Source organism: Myotis myotis, unplaced genomic scaffold (assembly GCF_014108235.1).
Source record: "Myotis myotis isolate mMyoMyo1 unplaced genomic scaffold, mMyoMyo1.p scaffold_m19_p_6, whole genome shotgun sequence".
Taxonomy (NCBI): Eukaryota; Metazoa; Chordata; class Mammalia; order Chiroptera; family Vespertilionidae; genus Myotis; species Myotis myotis.
Window position 1 is genome coordinate 5,096,139 of NW_023416368.1, and position 17,102 is coordinate 5,113,240.

A 17,102-nucleotide genomic window follows, 5' to 3' on the forward strand; every position below is an offset into this window, starting at 1 on the left:
GGAGCTCAGCTGGCACAAACGGCTTGGGCACACATGACTGCCCGCTGGTGGGCAGGCTGCTGTGGGCAGCGAGCGGTGAGTGTCACCACAACTCAAGTAGCAGACAAGTTGGTAGAGAGACGGGGAGCGTCAAAGAGGGCCACCTTGCAGACAGCTGGCTCCCACACTCACCCCTGATGTGTTTGTCCATGTTCGGGCTGTCCCAGCAGAGACCCTGAAGGGCTGGCCAGCAGGATGGCACACAGCCATTAAGTAAGTCCCGTTGTCAGAGCTGATGATGGTCTCCCTTTGCTGAGCTGAAGGTTGAACCGGGAATGCCAGGTCCTCGGAAATCGAGAATGTATGAAACGCCTTCCTTTATGCACCCTCGGCTGGAAGCCGTGGGGGAATGTCAGCCCTGCTCCCAGGACATGGCATTCCCTTGGGAATACCGATAAGGACCTACTACCATTTTTGAAAAGCCACCAGGTACCACTTGCCCGCATACATGAGCTGGTTCCGACCCAGGATAACTGACGTGCACATACTGCAGATTTCATTTCTGCCACAGTCCCCCAAGGTTGTGTCACTGTTAGCTCCATTTCCACCTGGGCAAACTGAGGCACTGGCAGGGGAAGGAGGCTGCGCTGCTAGCGAAGGGCAGATTCCGGGAACGTCCTGGAGGGACTCCATACAGGAAGCGCTGGGTCCGGAGGGTGACTTCTGGTCATCCTCACAGATCTTTTCAGCATTTCCCAATTCCCCTCCTCTGGATTTAAATTCCCTCCTGGGACCGAGCCCCCGGGCTGCCAGCCACAGTCAAGTAGAAAGAAACACACTGCAACACTTCTGAAAATCAGCCCTTTAATCTATTTGAACCCAATGAGTGGGGAGAGAACTGACACATTTTCCCCCCTTGAGATGTCTGTTTATAATAATGGGTCTGAGGTGTGTCTTCCATAGGAACCTGACATCCCCTATGTCCTCACGAGTGTTGTTTCTTTAAATGCATCAAAGTGGAATTTCGAGGCCTGTGCACCCCACACATTTCCTCGCCCTACCCGCCCACCCTCTAAAGGGACTCTTTTTGTCACTGGGGAACAGAATGTAAAAAAAAAAAAAAAAAAAAAAGAAATCCATCTCAGTGGCCAGATACCAGAAATAACCAAATGCACATCAGTCAACACATATGCAAGCGGGGAAGCTGTTCTACTGGAATCTGGAGCCAGCAATTACCAATGGCAGAGACTCGAGCTATCTAGACAGATAAGTTACAACTCCTTCCCCAGCACGCCCATTAATTACAAAAGTATGCAAACAATCTTGATCTAAATGGGAAGCCAGCGGCTCTCCCTGGGACAGGGCATACCTGAAATTCCCGGGTGGACATGTGCCTGGACCCCTGCGCCTCCCTTTTAGGACTAAAGGGGAAGGATGGGGGGGGGGGGAAGGGGTAGGGACCCACCTCAGGAGCAAGTGGGGGGACAATGGAGCCGCCCCAGGGACCAGGAACATGCTGGTGTGTGGCCAGCCCCTGGGAAGCTCAGTGGCAAGGGGCCTAAACTGAGGGCTGCAGAGAGGGCCAGGGCCGGCGCCCCTCGGGAGCTGGGAGGTGGCCGTCCAGACGGGGGAGGGGGTGGGTCAGCATTGCTTCCCCCACCTAAGGCCTCGGGACTGATGGCAGCCGCTGGGGGAGGCCGAGACATGATTGTTTTAGGGCCGCAGAGAAAGAGGCTCCCCGCCTGACATAGTGCACAAACCCTGTCTGGTTCTCGAAGGATGATTCCCAGTCACAACCAGCCCCTCCGCCTGGAGATGGTGCTGTCACACAGCAGGGGGCTGAGGCACATTGGTGGTGGTGGGGGTTCCAGAGGGAGACGGTGAACTGAGGAAGGGAGCCCACCACCGCCCCGTGACTGGGCATCTGCTTCTCGGGAGAGAAAGAAAGGCGTGGGGGTGAGGCCTCATGGCCTGGGCTCTGGGCCAGGCAGGAGAGGATGCAGCCGAAGCCAGGGCTCCCCCTGCAGCGCCACATCTCAGGGGCCTGCCTGGGAAGTACCATCCTTTGTTGAAGGCGCCAGGTGGGGGGTATCTCTGGGCAGCCTGGTCCAGAGCCGAGTCCAGGTCTGCGGGTGGCTGCCCAAGGGGGAAACCAAGGGACTCGTGCGTTCCAGAGGTGGGGGCTGAGAGATTGTCAAAGCCTGGGTGAGAGCTGGTCGACAGGGATTCTGGGCTGGTCCCACAGCCCTCCCAGGAGTGGTCCCCAACATCCCCGAGCACCCCTTGCCTGACTCTGGTCTTGGGGGTCCCCAGGGGAAAGGGCACCACAACTTCAGGCAGCGTAATTCATCTAACATTAAGCACGGGGAAGAGAGGTAGCTGCAGAACCATGAGCCACCGGCTACCTCCCCCCACCCCCACTTTGGGATGCAGCCAGATCCTGGGCCAGACAGAGGGCGGGAGGAGACGGGGCGCTGGAGCAGGGCTGGCGGTCGCCCTGGGTCCTCGCCGGCCGGGCGGGCAGGTGGTCAGTGCATCTTGCCCAGCTGGATCTTCTTCCAGGCCTCCGAGGCTGTGAAGATACACGAGTCCAGAATGCCAGCTACCGTGAAGGTCCCGCCGATGATGGCACAGATCTGAAAGAGGGGGAGGTCAGAGGTCAGCGCTGCAGGGAGTGCTGGGCCAGTCTCCGTCCACATCACAAGACAATGAGCTCAGCAAGCACAGACGCTCTGCCCCATTACACTCTCCCCACGGCAATCTGTGGGGTCTGGAACACACTCAGGGCTCAAAAAGCCCACCTGTTGGATGATGAAGTTAATCCTATCTAATAAAAGAGAAACATGGTAATTGGCGTACGACGGCTATCCTTCCCATTGGCTAATCAGCGAGATATGCAAATTAACTGCCAGCCAAGATGGCCGCCGGCAGCCAGGCAGCTTGAAACTAACATGGGCTTGCTTGCTTCAGTGACGGAGGACTCCAACGTTCCCCGCCTGCCTTGCCGGCCTCTGAGCTTGCAGTTTAAGAAACATTGTAACAAATATAGAAGCTAAACAAAACCCCAGAAACCTGCTTTCAGCGAGCCTGGGATCTCAGAGCTGGAGTTGATACAGAGTTTCGATTATAGAACCAAAACAAACCAGATACCTGCTTTCAGCAGCAGAGGCCTCAGAGCTGGAGCCAGAGCTAAAGCTGGCCCAGAATTAAAAAAAAAAAGAAAAAAAGGAGCAGTTGGGAGCTTCAGTCGGCCTGAAAACAGCCCTCAGCCCCTCACCCAGACTGGCCAGGCACCCCAGTGGGGACCCCCCACCCTGAAGGATGTGTGACCAGCTGCAAACAGCCATCATCCCCTCACCCAGGCTGGCCAGGCACCCCAGTGGGGACCCCCACCCTGATCCAGGACACCTTTCAGGGCAAACCAGCCAGCCCCCACCCGTGCACCAGGCCTCTATGCTATATAGTAAAAGGGTAATATGCCTCCCAGCACCGGGATCAGTGGAGCCGAGAGGCCTCCCAGCACCGGGATCAGCGTGACAGGGGGCAGCGCCCAAACCCCCTGATCGCCCTGCGGCTCTGTGTGTGACAGGGGGCGGGGCCACAACCTCCCTATCCACCCTGCTCTGTTCGTGACAGGGGAAGGCACCCCAACCCCCTGATCAGCCCTGCTCTGTGCCTGATAGGGAGGAGCTCCCCAACCCCCTGATCGCCCTGCGGCTCTGTGGGTGACAGGGTGTGGCACCTCAACCCCCTGATCGGCCCTGCTCTGTGTGTGACAGGGTGCAGCACCCCAACCCCCCCGCCCCCCACGGGCCCAGCTCTGTGTGTGATGGGGTAGAGCCATAACCTCCCCATCGGCCCTGCCCTGAGTGTGAGAGTGGCGGCGCCCCAACCACCTGATCGGCCCTGCTCTGTGGGTGATAGAGGGCGGCGCCCCAACACCCCCCCCCCCCCCCACGGGCCCTGCTCTGTGTGTGATGGGGTAGAGCCATAACCTCCCCATCGGCCCTGCCCTGAGTGTGACTGGGGCGGTGCCCCAACTCCCCTATCGGCCCTACTCTGTGAGTGACAGGGGGGAGCTCCTCAACCCCCTGATCAGCCCTGCTCTGTGCATAACAGGGGGGAGCTCCCCAACCCCGATTGACCCTGCTCTGTGCGTGACAGGGTACGGAGCCCCAACCCCCCTGATGGGCCCTGCTCTGTGCATGACAGGGGGTGGCGCCGCAACCTCCCCATCAACCCTGCCTTGAGTATGACAGGGGGCGGTGCCCCAACCCCCCAATCGGCCCTACCCTGAGCATGACTGAGGGTGGCATTGCAACCTCCCAATCTGCCCTGCTCTGTGCATGACAGGGGAAGGCGCCCCAACTCCCCAATCGGCCCTGCTCTGAGCCTGAGCAGGGGCTGCACCTAGGGATTGGGCCTGCCCTCTGCCACCCGGGAGCAGGCCTAAGCCAGCAGGTCGTTATCTCCCGAGGGGTCCCAGACTGCGAGAGGGCACAGGCCAGGCTGAGGGACCTCCCCCTCCCACACCCCCGAGTGCACAAATTTTTGTGCACCGGGCCTCTAGTACTAATAATAAAAGTAATCAGCGGCAGCTCCTTAAATTCCCATGTTAACCTTCTGAGTAAGGAAGGGGATTAGTGGGCCCATTTCACAGGCGAGGAAACTGAGGCTTAGTTAGGTAACTGCGCTGTGACTTGAACTCAGGTATGGCTGGACCCTGGAGCCTGTGGTCTTCTCTAATTGATCAGCGATTTACAATCCCATCTGCAGATGAAGGAAAGGAGGTTCGGAAAAGTGGCAGCACTGGCCCAAGGTCACACAGCCAGCAAGTGGCAATCCTGGGACTTGAACCTGTGTCTGACAGGTCCGGGCGCAGCGCTGCCTGTGACTGAGAGCTGGGGTGGGCTGCAGAGGCAGCAGCAAGAAACACATCTCTCTCTCACAAGCTTGCACGCGACCAGCGGGATGGGTAGTCATCAAATAAGCATACTGATAAATGCAAAGTTATAACCAAGGCCACGAGCAACAGAGGAGGGGGCCCATGGTGCTACCAGAAAGCTCCTATTCGGCGGAGTGGCTCAGGGCACTATTTACTTTTGGGACCGGATAAGTCACTGTGAGGCTGTCCTGTGCACGGAAGGATACTTGGCACCATCCTGGGGCCTCCACCCACAAGATGCTGGGAGTAACTTCTCCCTGTTGTGACAACTAAAATGTCTCCAGACATTGTCCAATGTCCCCTGGAGCTCAAAGCTGCTCCCGATTAAGAACTGCTACAGTAGGGGGATGACCATGAATGTCACCTGTATGTCTGTATTCCAGAACTTCCTGCCACATGACGGCCACAACAAAACAGACAGCGCTTGCACCGCGCCTTCCCTGTGCCGGGCACGGTCCGGGGGGGTTCCTGCCCGGAACCCCCGGTCAATCCAATGAGCTCAGTAGAATTCTTACGCCTACCTTATAGCCAAGGAAACCAAGGCACAGAGATACCAAATCACTTGTCTAAAGCCACAGTGACTAGTGGCCGCACAGGGACACAAAACTTTGTGGAGCCTGTCTCTGAACCCCGCTCGCTGCCTCTCCGGCACGAAATGTGCCCTCAGCTGACTTCCTCCCTTCGCTGTGAGGTTGCTGAAACTGTGCGACTCGGAATTTTCTGACCTATGAGTTGCTTTTTGGTAACAAAAGAGAATCAGAGAATGCATGATGGAAAAGAAAAGTTCACAGAAGGTTTGCAAGAGAACTTTAAATGCATTTCCCTCTTGCAAACAAACCTTATGCTGTTCACAAGAACCAATACCACCCTCCACCCCGTGTGCCTGGGGGAGGCACCTCTTCACTCATGTACCCATGTGGCCCAGAGAGGGCGGTCACCTGTCTGCCGGGAGCCGGTCCATCCTTGCTGTTTCAAGGGACCTGGCATATATGGCATACTGTTCTTAATATGTTTGCTCACCTTGGCACTATGTGTTTTAAACAAGGTCACCTCTCAGAGAAAGGTTGTTTCCCCAGGTAGGGATTTTCACCTGAAGTTAGGGAGGGAATAAAACCCCTTAACTAAGTGCCAGGCGGGTAATTAATCACTTTAACTACGAATAATCGTGCTTAAGCTACATAATCTTTACTCCCTGGAATGAAGATAAGAAACGCCCTAACCTTTGTAATAGAGATTGATAGGATTGAATCAACTGGTATAAATACAGATGTAACAAGACAACAGGAGACAGAACTTAGAAGACAGAACCTAGACACAGAACCTACACAGAACCTAGAGACAGAAGAACTTCGCTGGAGAGAACATGGCAAAAGATCCTGGACAGAAACTGGAGACAGAACCTAGAGACAGAACCTAGTGAGAGAGCCTGGCTACAGAACCTGGATAGAACCTGGCAAGAGAACCTGACTAGAACCTGATGACTGAACCTGGCTGGAGAACCTGGACAGAACCTGGCTGGAGAACCTAGCGAGGGAACATGGACACAGAACCTGGCTGGAGATCCTAACCAGAACTTCACTGGAGATCCTGAACAGAACTTGGCTAGAGATCCTGGCTAGGCTGCTGATCAACTGAACACTGCCTCTGAGTCTTTCCCTCTTCGCTGACTCCATCCACACCTTTGGGGACCCCTGGACCTGCTGGGGTTGGACCCCAGCACCTGTCCAAGGCCACACAGTAAGTGCGAGCCTGTCTGCCCCCAGAGCGCTCATGCGCCCCCACATGCTGGGCAGCCCAAGGGGGCCCCTGAGCCTGCCTGGAAGGCACCCCTGGGGGGCCGGCCAGCATGACACTCAGCCGCTGGAGGACTCTGGGAGAGGGCAGCCTTAACGGACCCTCCGGTGCCTAGTGGAGGCGGCCAGAAGACATGGCGGAGGCGAGAGGGAAGTGCGGATCGAACCAGCATTTATTTTTAAAATGATATTTCTACGAGATGAGCTCAGCGGAGGCCCGAGGCCCCGGCAGACAGAGCGGGTCTGTGGGATGGGCTGGACGTGGGGCAGCTGGCATTCCAGTAATAACAGCCCAGCAACCGGAGCGGCCCCAGGGAGCGCAGAGGCTGGGGCGCAGGGGGATTATCGTGGAGCGCTTCGGCGGGCACGGCCCCTCCCTGCCAGCCCCCGAGCATGACGAAGGGGCACTTTCCGAGGCCGATGACGGCAGGGAGCTGGCTTATTTCGGTAGAGTGGGTCAGATGATGGGAGATTTTAGACCACAAAATGCTTTCAGAGCTTGGATCGGAGGATAGGAAAATGTGACTTAAGTGCAACGGAGCAAATAATGAAAAAATGAAAAATAACCACACACACATCTATATTCATCTACACCCTCGGGACCCCGAGCGCGTCCGTGATTCACACACACCTGGCGCCCCGTCTGGAGGCTGCTTTCACTGGGCGGCCCGGAGCAGCAGACAACACACGCATTGAGGTACACGGGGAAACACGGCTGTGGGGAAACTGAGGCCCTGGGCGCTATGCCCTGCGGAGGCCCTGCGGTGAGCCCGGTGAACCCACGGATGCCCCCAGCTCAGCATGTCCCCGTGACCCTACGTCTGCCGAAGGTGCTGGTCACCGGCCAACTGAGGGGAAATTTGGACACTTTTTTGGGGGGTGGGGGAGCTCAAAAGCTGAAAGAAATCTAACAGCCCCCTGATGCTGCCACAGCCCCCGACTAGCTCACCCATAGGTGATGACTGGTGTGAGGGGGCTGGGAGGGGTCCCGGGGGCTCTCAGGCCATGGAGGCCCTGGATGCGGCCATCTGGGTGGTCACAGAACCCCAGCACCAGGTTACCACCTCTGGACTCGCCCAGGGAGGTGGTCAGTCACGGTGAGGCTTCATCCTGAGAAGGTCACGGGGAAATTAACGGAGCCACGAGGCTGCACGGAGGGTATGCGTGTCCTTGGACTCAGGCCCTACACGATGGTGGCGAGATTACAGGCTCCTTTGTGATTCTGTGGCTGATGGGGGGTGACCAGCCACAGACATGAGGAGGCCGACGTGGATCTCAAGAAGACACTCGAGAGAGCCCTAACTGGTTTGGCTCAGTGGATAGAGCATTGGCCTGCAGACGGAAGGGTCCCAGGTTCGATTCCGGTCAAGGGCATGTACCTTGGTTGTAGGCACATCCCCAGTAGGGGGTGTGCAGGAGGCAGCTGATCGATGTTTCTCTCTCATCGATGTTTCTAACTATCCCTCTCCCTTCCTCTCTGTAAAAAATCAATAAAATATATTTTTAAAAAAAAGATACTCAAGAGAGGGCAGGCGACAGGGGGCGCAGAGACACGGCATCTCCCTGACCGGCGGGGACAGGCCCAGGGCGAATACAAGTGAAAATAAAGCGAATCACGGTCGCAGCACTCAGTTCCCACAGCCCGTCGCCCTGCACGCAGAAGAGCGAGGAGAACCGGGCCTCCGTGGGCACAGGGGCTGGGAGGCGGGACCCTCCTCGCCGGACGTGGTGAAGGTGGACTGGGCAGAGTGGGGGTGAGGTGAGCACTGGGAAGTCCACTGGGGCCACCCCCACTGTGACAGCAGAAAGAGCTGGTGGCTTCTGGAAGCGGAGTGCTGGCTGTCACTCTGGCCATGGGAGAGCCTTTCTGGGCCTCAGTCTTTTCATCTACAAAATGGGAAGACCATCCCTACCTTGCCAACTGTTGCACTGCAGGAAAAGCCTCTGGAGCTCCTAGCACTTAGTGGGTGCTCTGTAAAGGGTCCCCTTTCGGTTGACCGAAAGGCTCCAACCTTGTCGCTAGAGCTGAGACTTTCTAAACCTCCCTAAGAAGAGCAATGGATCACACATCTCGTATCCCCCAGGTCAGGCCTCGGGGTCTTCATTTCTGTTTCCCACCTGGCTCTTTAAAGGAGCATGCCAATTCAGGGAAAGCTAGGCCAGCACAGGCAGACAGGCAGGTTCTCTGCAGCTGCCTGGGCCCCATGCACCCGGAGGACCCATTTTACAGATGGGGGAGCTGAGGCGGAGACAGGGTGTTTCCTCAGGGAAGTGCCAAGAAGTGTTTGTGCTGAACAGCGCTGGTTAGGACAAAGCACCCCAGGCCTCAGGGAGCGTCCATTCTTTGGCCCACCTCAACCCCACCGTGCAAAAGCCCGGGACGGGAGACAGCCAAGTCCCTGACACGCAGTAGGCACTTAGTACACGCTCACGGAGCAGGCCAAGCAGTGACTGAGTGGGAGAGTGAACAGACGAATGAGCAAACAAATGAATGACTTGCTCAGAAACGGAGCAGGATTCCCAGGGGCAAAGGAGACTCTCTCACAGGGTGGAGGCGATTCAGGATGGTCGGGTCCCCTCCTGCCGCATGCCCTTGCATCACCCAAGTGCCCCGTGCCTCAGTTTCCCTACTTTTACAAACGGGAAGGCTAATCCTCACTGGCCAGGACTGCTGTGGGATTGAGTGAGTGTCTGTGCCAGCCTTGAATGCCTGTTCCCTTGGTCCCTCATTGCTGCCAGGCTTTGTACCTCCCGACCAGGCCAAGGACAGTAGGACAACCTCTGTGTGTGTAGGGGGGTGTGGGGGGGAGGGGGACGGGGGTGAAGAAGCAGGGCCACTGAGTCAGGAAGGGCCGCCACAGCCAGCACCTGCAAACCCCTCAGGTCAGCAGCCCCACCTCCAGGCCCAGAAACAAGGACCATTCGATCGCCAGGCCCCAGAGAGTCTGAGACCAGCGCTTCCCTCAGCTTCTGGCAGAGTCATCAATAACACCCCTCTGTTCCCGCGGGGCCTCCTCCCTGCGGCTGCCAGCTTCCCGGCCGCCTCTGGCCAGAATGAAGTCAGCTCGTCTACCTTGAAAAGAAGGTGTGTGTGTGTGTTTCCCTCTCGTTTTAATTACGGCTCTTAATTCCTTATACTATGAAAAGGCCATGTTCCAGCCGCACTGGCTGGGGCTGAATCCCTCCCTTGTCCCACCAGCGCCAACCCTTCCCCGTCCATGGGCACCCCCCCCCCCATTTACTTCTCTGTCGAGTGCAACGAACAAGTGTGACAGACACGCCCCATGAGGTGGGGGAGAGGGTGGGGGAGAGGGGAGGGGAGAGGGTGGGGGAGAGGGTGGGGGAGAGGGTGGGGGAGAGGGTGGGCTCCGGAGGACACATTCCCCGGGTCGGTCCCAGCTCTGTGGCTCTGGCCGGGAAACCTGTTTGCCTCTCAGCCTCAGTTTCTCTCATCTGTGAAATGGGGCCCACCGTGAGGACTGCGTCGGCCCCCGTCTAGCTGCCGGCTGCACTAAGTGCCGGAGCCACCCGCTCCCGGCCCCGGTCCGGGCACGGCGCGAAGCGCTGCTGGAAACGCACAGGAGGAGGAAATAAATAATGAATCCGGTGCCATCAGAGCTGGCGGCGGCAGACAGGCTGGAGCCGAGGATGAGAACACGGAGCCGGAGCCCGGCGAGGCGGAGGTGGGGGCTGTCTCAAGGGAAGCCGATGACTGGGCCCTGGAAAGGAGCGGGGGGGGGGGGGGGGGTGGGGGGGGTGGGGGGGTGGGGGGGGTGGAGGAGTGGGGTGGTGCCCCCACCCAGGAGTGTCTCACCTGCCAGAGGGCCCATGCCCACCCTCCAGTGCCGGAGCGCGGGGGACAGGAGCCCTCTCCTTGCCGTTTTTACAAAGGGTGCGGCTGCAAAATACCGGCCTCCGCCTCAGGGAAAAGCCACCTTGGATGAGCACCTACTGTGTGCCGGGTCTGAGATGGCACTTTCTTCTGCTTCTCACTCAGTCCTTGCAAGTGCCGGGGGAAATGGGTGATGCCCATTCCACGATGGGGACACAGAGGCGCAGAGAGGGACTGACTTATCCAAGGTCACACGGCCGCCACGTAGGGCGACCAGAAGCTAGGTCTGGGAGGCTGGCTGCAAAGGGCCCGCTTTTTCCAGCGAGACCCACCCCCCGCCCCAGCTTCACCCCACCCTACAGCCTCCCTCGGTCCCCATCTTCATGCACAGGCGGCTCCTTTATCTTTTGTTTTCTCAATTCTGTTGTCAAATGCCCTGAAGGAAAGGGCCCCCTCAGCCACGTTTATGGAGCAAGAAGCTGTGATGCTGTAAAAATCAGCGTAGTGTGCAAACGGGAGCCCAGTCCATTCTAACGTTCCCTCCGTCCCAGAAGCTGCCTGAGAACAGCTCCCGTCCCAACCGAGGCATCCGTTCAGGCCGGCCGGAGCCACCTGCCCGCGGCGCGCAGCCTTCTGAACACCTAGCTCCGCTCAGACGTCTGGAAGGATCTGGACGGAAGCTGTTTGCACATGTCCAGGCCAACTGAGTAACGGAGCTGCTAATCTGGGTTTGTTCTGTTCCCCAGAAATTGCCTTGGGGGTGGACCAAGGTAGACACCCCTCCTCCGTCTGACACCTGCTTACCACCCGCCTGCGCTGTGGACGATCTGGAGACCCGAGATGCCAAGACGCAGCCCTGTCCGGGAGCGCAGGGTCCCGGGGAGGGAGACACCCGGAGGGAGGGACGTGGGAGTAGGAGAGAATCGAGGCTCTGAACAGGCCGCTGTGCCAGTCCAGCCACAGGGGGAAGCTGGTCTTTCCCCCCTCACAGTCTCAGCAGGTAACCGTCTCAGGCTGGTCTCCTCCCAGTCCTCTTCCCACTCCCGCACCCCAGGCACCGGGTGCCTTTTGTCGATGGCAGGTTCCTTCCGGGGCCCACACAGGTGAGCGGAAGGCAATCAGATCGGGACCCGGAAACGTGCGAACCGCAAGTTTGGGTATTTGGCTCTTTTTACGGTTTGCATGTACGTGGCTGTGACTTTTATCACGTGTGCTTCCTGCTGTATTTTTCCCTGATTTCCCAGGACAGGAGTCACTGTATCAAAGGACCCTGGTGTCCTACCCAGGGCTCCACGGCCTCATGGGTCTCTGTTGCTGGAATATCCTGAGAGCCGTTGTTTTAAAAGAAGGAGCTGGGCTTTGGGGCCAAGTTCCAGCCTTGTTGTTTAGTGGCTGTGTGATCTTGGACAGGCTTCCGTACCTCTCGGGGCCTCATTTATAAAATAGGATGAGCCCTGACCGGTTTGGCTCAGTGGATAGAGTGTCGGCCTTCGGACTGAAGGGTCCCGGGTTCGATTCCGGTCAAGGGCATGTACCTTTGTTGTGGGCACATCCCCAGTGGGGAGTGTGCAGGAGGCAGCTGATTGATGTTTCTTTCTCACTGATGTTTCTAACTCTCTATCCCCCTCCCTTCCTCTCTGTAAAAAAATCAATAAAATATATTTTTTAAGAAATAGGAATGACATCATCTACCTCGGAGGGTCCCTGGGAGGGCTAAAGGAGGTAACTATAAAATTACCCGGGAAACACACCGATTATAATAAGCGTAGCTATCTATATGACCACTTCTTCACGCGGCTGTGCCCCTGTATCTGAGCGCCTTTGTGCTAGCCAGGCCCTGTGCTAGATGGCGGGGGACATAGAGCTAGAGTCAGGCCGGGCAATATGAGGGGCAATTGCAAGTGTGGGGGGTTATTTCACTGGCAGGCAGGGATCATGTCTGATTCCGCCACGGTTGCTGCCCATCGGGAGCCTGGCAGGACCAGCCGGACTCTTTGGTGGGCAAACACTCACGGCCATCCCGGCCCAGTTTGTCCTCTGTGACTTCTGGCCGTTGCCCCCAAATAGAATAAAACATAGAAGGAAAGCAACGCGACACCTGAAGCCATCCAATCTGTCACCGCCGCCCACTTGAAGGCCATCTCGAAAAGGGGCGTCGGCGAGCGGCAGGGACAACTGTGCGTGGGTGGGAGGGGGCACTTCACACTTGCACGCTGTTGAACGCCATCTGTGCGCTCCCTTAGTGGAATTTTCTGGAATAGCACAAAGCAGAAATCTGAGCGAGGTGGCCTGGGTGGCCGGAGAGGGGAGCGCGGGGCAGCCTGGTGGACACCCGGGAGGAGGAACCCTTTCCTGACCACGGGACCCTGGAGGGGCAGCTCCGAACATGCCAGGTACTCTATACTTAGAACTGCACTGGGGAGGCCCCCTCGCCTCTCCCCTCCACACCCCAGGCCCCCCACCCCCACCCCCGCCACCGGCTGGACCCACCCCTCATTCCAGCCCACCCACAGCTGCCTCTGCAGCCGCCACAGGACGACATCCTGCCTGCGCCCCTCTTCAGCAGCCTCTCCGAGGAGCTATTTGCAGAGCCCCCACTTGGAGTCGGAGCTTTGCACACAAGTGTTTGGTTTTTAAAAAGAGAGAAAGAGAAGTCACAGCAGGTGCCGGCCCGCCCCGCCCTGCCCCGCGAGGGCTGCGGGGGTCTTTGTGCTGTGTGCCTGCCAGTGCACGTCATCCCCACATCTGCTGTCCCTGTCCCGTGACAAGAGTGACTGAAGCTGCACAATGACGCCATCTGCCAGGGACAGCCAGCTGGCTCTCAAGGCTGACCCTGGTTGCCATGGCAACCGAGATGGTGTCCTGGGGCCTTCAGACAAAACGACCAGCCTAATGATGTCAGGAGGTTCCCTGCAGCGCGGCTCACAGGGAGGTGGAGGGGGGCTGGTGCCGGAGTCCGGGGGGGGGGGCGCCTCTGGGTAATGAAGGATCCCTGTGCCCTCTGGGGTCCCCGCACCCCCCATGGAAGGAGGCCACTTGGCCTCCACAGGGCGCGCTATGCGGGGCACCCATGCACACACTCTGCTTCAAGCCTCTCTCCTTCCCTCAGCCGGGAACGCATCCCTCGCCCTTCCATCCCGCCTCCAGTTTCCTTCTCGGAACCTTCCCAACCCCGGGGCCTGTGTCCCCCTCTGTCCCCACCGCGCCGGGGCCCACCAGCCGGGGTGCAGCCCGAGGGCCGAGGTGATGTCTCACTCGTCTGTCCGGCTGCCGGCATGTGGGAGACTAGCACACGGTCAGCGAATACATGAAGCGGCTTCATTTCCCAGCCACTGGCCGAGGGCGGCGGCGCTGGCCTCACAGGAGCCAACAGGAGGGGGATGAAGCCCTACAGCCAGGGGTGGGCACGGGGTTCCCCTGCCCCCGTCAAGGCCGCAGCCACACCTGCCGAGGCACCGACTGGCACCCTGGTTTCTATCTTTTTCCGAATCAGCGCCAAGATCGGGAGGGGCCGTCCGCGAGGCCGCGGGTGAAATCACCTGTGCACACACCCCGACTTGGGTCAAAGGGTTGCGCATCTCCCTCCGCAGTGGCTGGCCCCGGCCCGTGCCCGGGGGGTGCGCGAAGGTCTCCCCCACTCACGGCACAGTCGCCCCATCTCCGCGGCCGCACGTCCTTCCCATCTGCCCGCCTGGCAGGACCGAACCGGCCGTGCTGCTTCGAGGCTCAGTCCTCCGCTTTCTAGTGAGCCCGGCCTCGCCCCACTGCCCGTGTGGTCTCTTCTGTGGACGCCTGTCCTCGCCCGTTTTTCTTTGGATCATTTAATTTTCTCTTACTGATTTGTAGGGATTCTCTATATGTCGATTCTTAAGCATAGTCCTCCCTTGTACGTGCGGCAAATAGCTTTTCCCTGTCTGGGTCTGCTGTTTTAACTATGGCAGGCGCCCTTTGTGGACTAGAAGTTCAGGCTGTTTATGGAGTCGGGGAACAGAAAGGGCTGTTCTGAGGCTCAGAAACCCAGACGTTTGGCAGCCTCGTATCCACGTGGCTTTTAGACCTGCAGAGCGCGTGAGTCCCCCTCGGCCCTGGGAGAGATGGGGGTGCTATTCCTGTTTTCTAGGTTAGGAGAGGAGGGCCCTTTGCCTCCTGGCACCCGCTCCTCCCTCCCGGGGACTGGCCCCAGATCTTCCCCTTGCAGTCTTTGTCCCTGGGGTCTGGGTGGGGCTGGCCAGCTGCAGGCTCCATTCATTCTCCAGGCCACAAGGGTGACATGGGCCCTGAGCCAGGCCAATGACAGCGCTACCCTACCCAGGACTCGGGGCGGAGTCACTGAGAACAAGGCATTTCCTACTGGTAAATTCTGCTTGAAAACGAAGCCGGTGCACAGGAACAGGGGTTGAAGGAAGGCCTATTGTAGACCTTGTTTATGCCTGGATCCAGCCATGCCTGAGGCCTACCGACCCCCTCAAACCAGCTCGCTGTGGGGTCCTGTCTCTTCTGTAGCTGAGTCAGAGCCAGAAATGCAAGTGCCAGGACTGGACCCCTAACCCTGACTCCTTAATCAAAGTATGCAGAGGAGCAGAAGAAGCATACGGCCTCCAGGCCTCAGTTTCCCAATCTGTGAGGTAGGGATGATCCCCCATCTGTTCACGTCAGCCGGCTCTGGCACCAAACACCTCAGGCCTCTTGGCGGAAGCAGGGCACCATGACCCGCTGCTTCCCCCGAGGACGTGGGGAACGAGAGCCCAGGAAACCGCATACTCGGCAATGAGGCTCCGAGAAGAATGACATCAGCTTGAAGCTGTCTCCATTGGCAGAGACGATGCCAAAGAAGAAAATAAAAAAGGGACAGGCAGGAAGGAAAGAAAAACCCTGATGATATCAGCAGCTCTGGTTGGAAAACAGACACAGGAAAGAAAACGAGTTAAGCCTTCACTGCAAAACGTACACAGAAAAGGATAAACCCTGCTCACAATAACACCCATCAAAGTGAAAAACTGGAGGCAGCCACAAACATCGAATCGAGCCACACAAAGACCTGCAGAAGCCACTGGTTCTCAACCTTGGCTGCCCATTAGAGTCACCCGAGAATCTTTTTAAAATCCTGATTTCTGGGCCTCCTCCTCCGGAAATTCTGTTTCTTTGTTACTAACGATGAGGCCCAGAAGCCAGGATTTTAAAAAGACCCCCAGGTGATTCTAATGTGCAGCCGAGGTTGAGAACCACTGGCTTAAGCAATGAGCTGCGTGGCACTCTGCTGGAAAACATTTTCTTGATGAACCACCGACGACACTGATGTAATTCTGATGACAGCTCTGCACATTGTAGGGATCAAAGCCTCCTGTTGTACAGCCTGAGCCCCCAGTCCTGAGGGCTGTGCCCTGTTTCTTTAAGAACCAGTGGAGGCTCCAGGAGGAGGACCCCCCTCCCCACCCCGTAGGCACCCTGCCCACTCACCGTGGTGATGAACCTGTACAGGGGCTGCCGTCTCTCTGTGTACTTGACCGTGATGGGGCTGAGGTCGTAGCGGAACCAGATGGCAGGGATGATGCGGCCCGTGTGGCTGTAGGCGACGTACTCCTGGGTGGAAGAAGAGACGGGGCAGAGGGCATGAGATTCAGGCACACAAACCCCATCTCACGGTGGGTGGGGGGTGGATGACAGGGGTTCCCCCTGCCACCCACGAGAATGGGCCTTCCTCCCTCTCTCTCCCAGGGAGCCAAACCCCCCGACCCCTCCTCTCACACCCCTTCCCCAGAGCCTGTGCCGTCAGCGTTGGTCTGGACGGGCATCGTTGCTGGGGGCATTTTGACCTTGGCTGCCGGGAAACTGTCCATATTTTGATCCCAGAAGCAGCGCCAGAATAAAAATAAGAATCTGAGAGCAGAAAGGGAAAAGGACAAGTGTGATTTGGGCTCCTTCGGAATGACGGCCTCTCTCCCGCTTCCTGGGCCATGCAAAACCCATTCATTCATTCATTCATTCATTCAGCAAGTTTCCTAAGCGCCTCTCCTGTGTGCTGGCGCCATGCTGGCGGCTGGGGACCCCAAGGGAGTGAGCCCCGCGCCATCCCCAGGGGGTCACAGTCTGGGAAAGGCAGATGTAACAATATGTGCAATCCTGCCACACCGCGCACACTGTGACCGAGGGACACGGAGTCCTGCAGGGGACCAGTGACCAGGTCTCCCCAGGGCGTCTGGAAGGCTCAGCGAGGAGGGGACATCCTATGCCACACATGACATCCTGAGGAGTGTGTGCGTGTGACACAGAGAGGTGCGTCTGAGACCACGTAGGAAGAAGGAACACACGGAACTGGAAAGCCAGAGGGCTCAGCCCCACACCGGCCTCCCAGGAAGGCACCGCTGGGGCCGAAAGGATGCTAAGGGCCTGAGTGGGCCGTGTGCCCTCTCTGGTCTGGGTGCCTTGGGATGCTGCAGCCCTCTGGGCTCCCCTCATTCATCTCCAACATCTGGAGACCAAGCTGAACCCCCAGGGCACCCCCAACCCCAAACGCAGGGCCGGATCCGCGGTTTCTCCTGGGGATGAGCCCGAG

At 58.2% G+C, this 17,102-nt stretch overlaps 1 protein-coding gene across 5 annotated transcripts in view; it reads right to left on the bottom strand.

The window, feature by feature from the left end:
- Positions 1–826: 826 nt before the first annotated feature.
- ERGIC1 (endoplasmic reticulum-golgi intermediate compartment 1) overlaps positions 827–17,102 on the bottom strand; it is an 85,191-nt gene continuing 68,915 nt past the window's right edge. For 2 of the 5 annotated variants that reach the window (XM_036313334.1, XM_036313336.1), the window contains 3 exons: positions 16,363–16,426; positions 16,007–16,129; positions 827–2,615 (listed from right to left, as the gene is read on the bottom strand). In XM_036313334.1, the coding sequence (XP_036169227.1) occupies positions 2,326–2,615; positions 16,007–16,129; positions 16,363–16,426 (477 nt within the window). In that variant the 3' untranslated portion in view covers positions 827–2,325. Of the gene's footprint in view, positions 2,616–16,006; positions 16,130–16,296; positions 16,427–17,102 lie in introns of those variants that run through there. The other 3 variants (XM_036313335.1, XM_036313339.1, XM_036313338.1) reach the window with 3 other exon arrangements.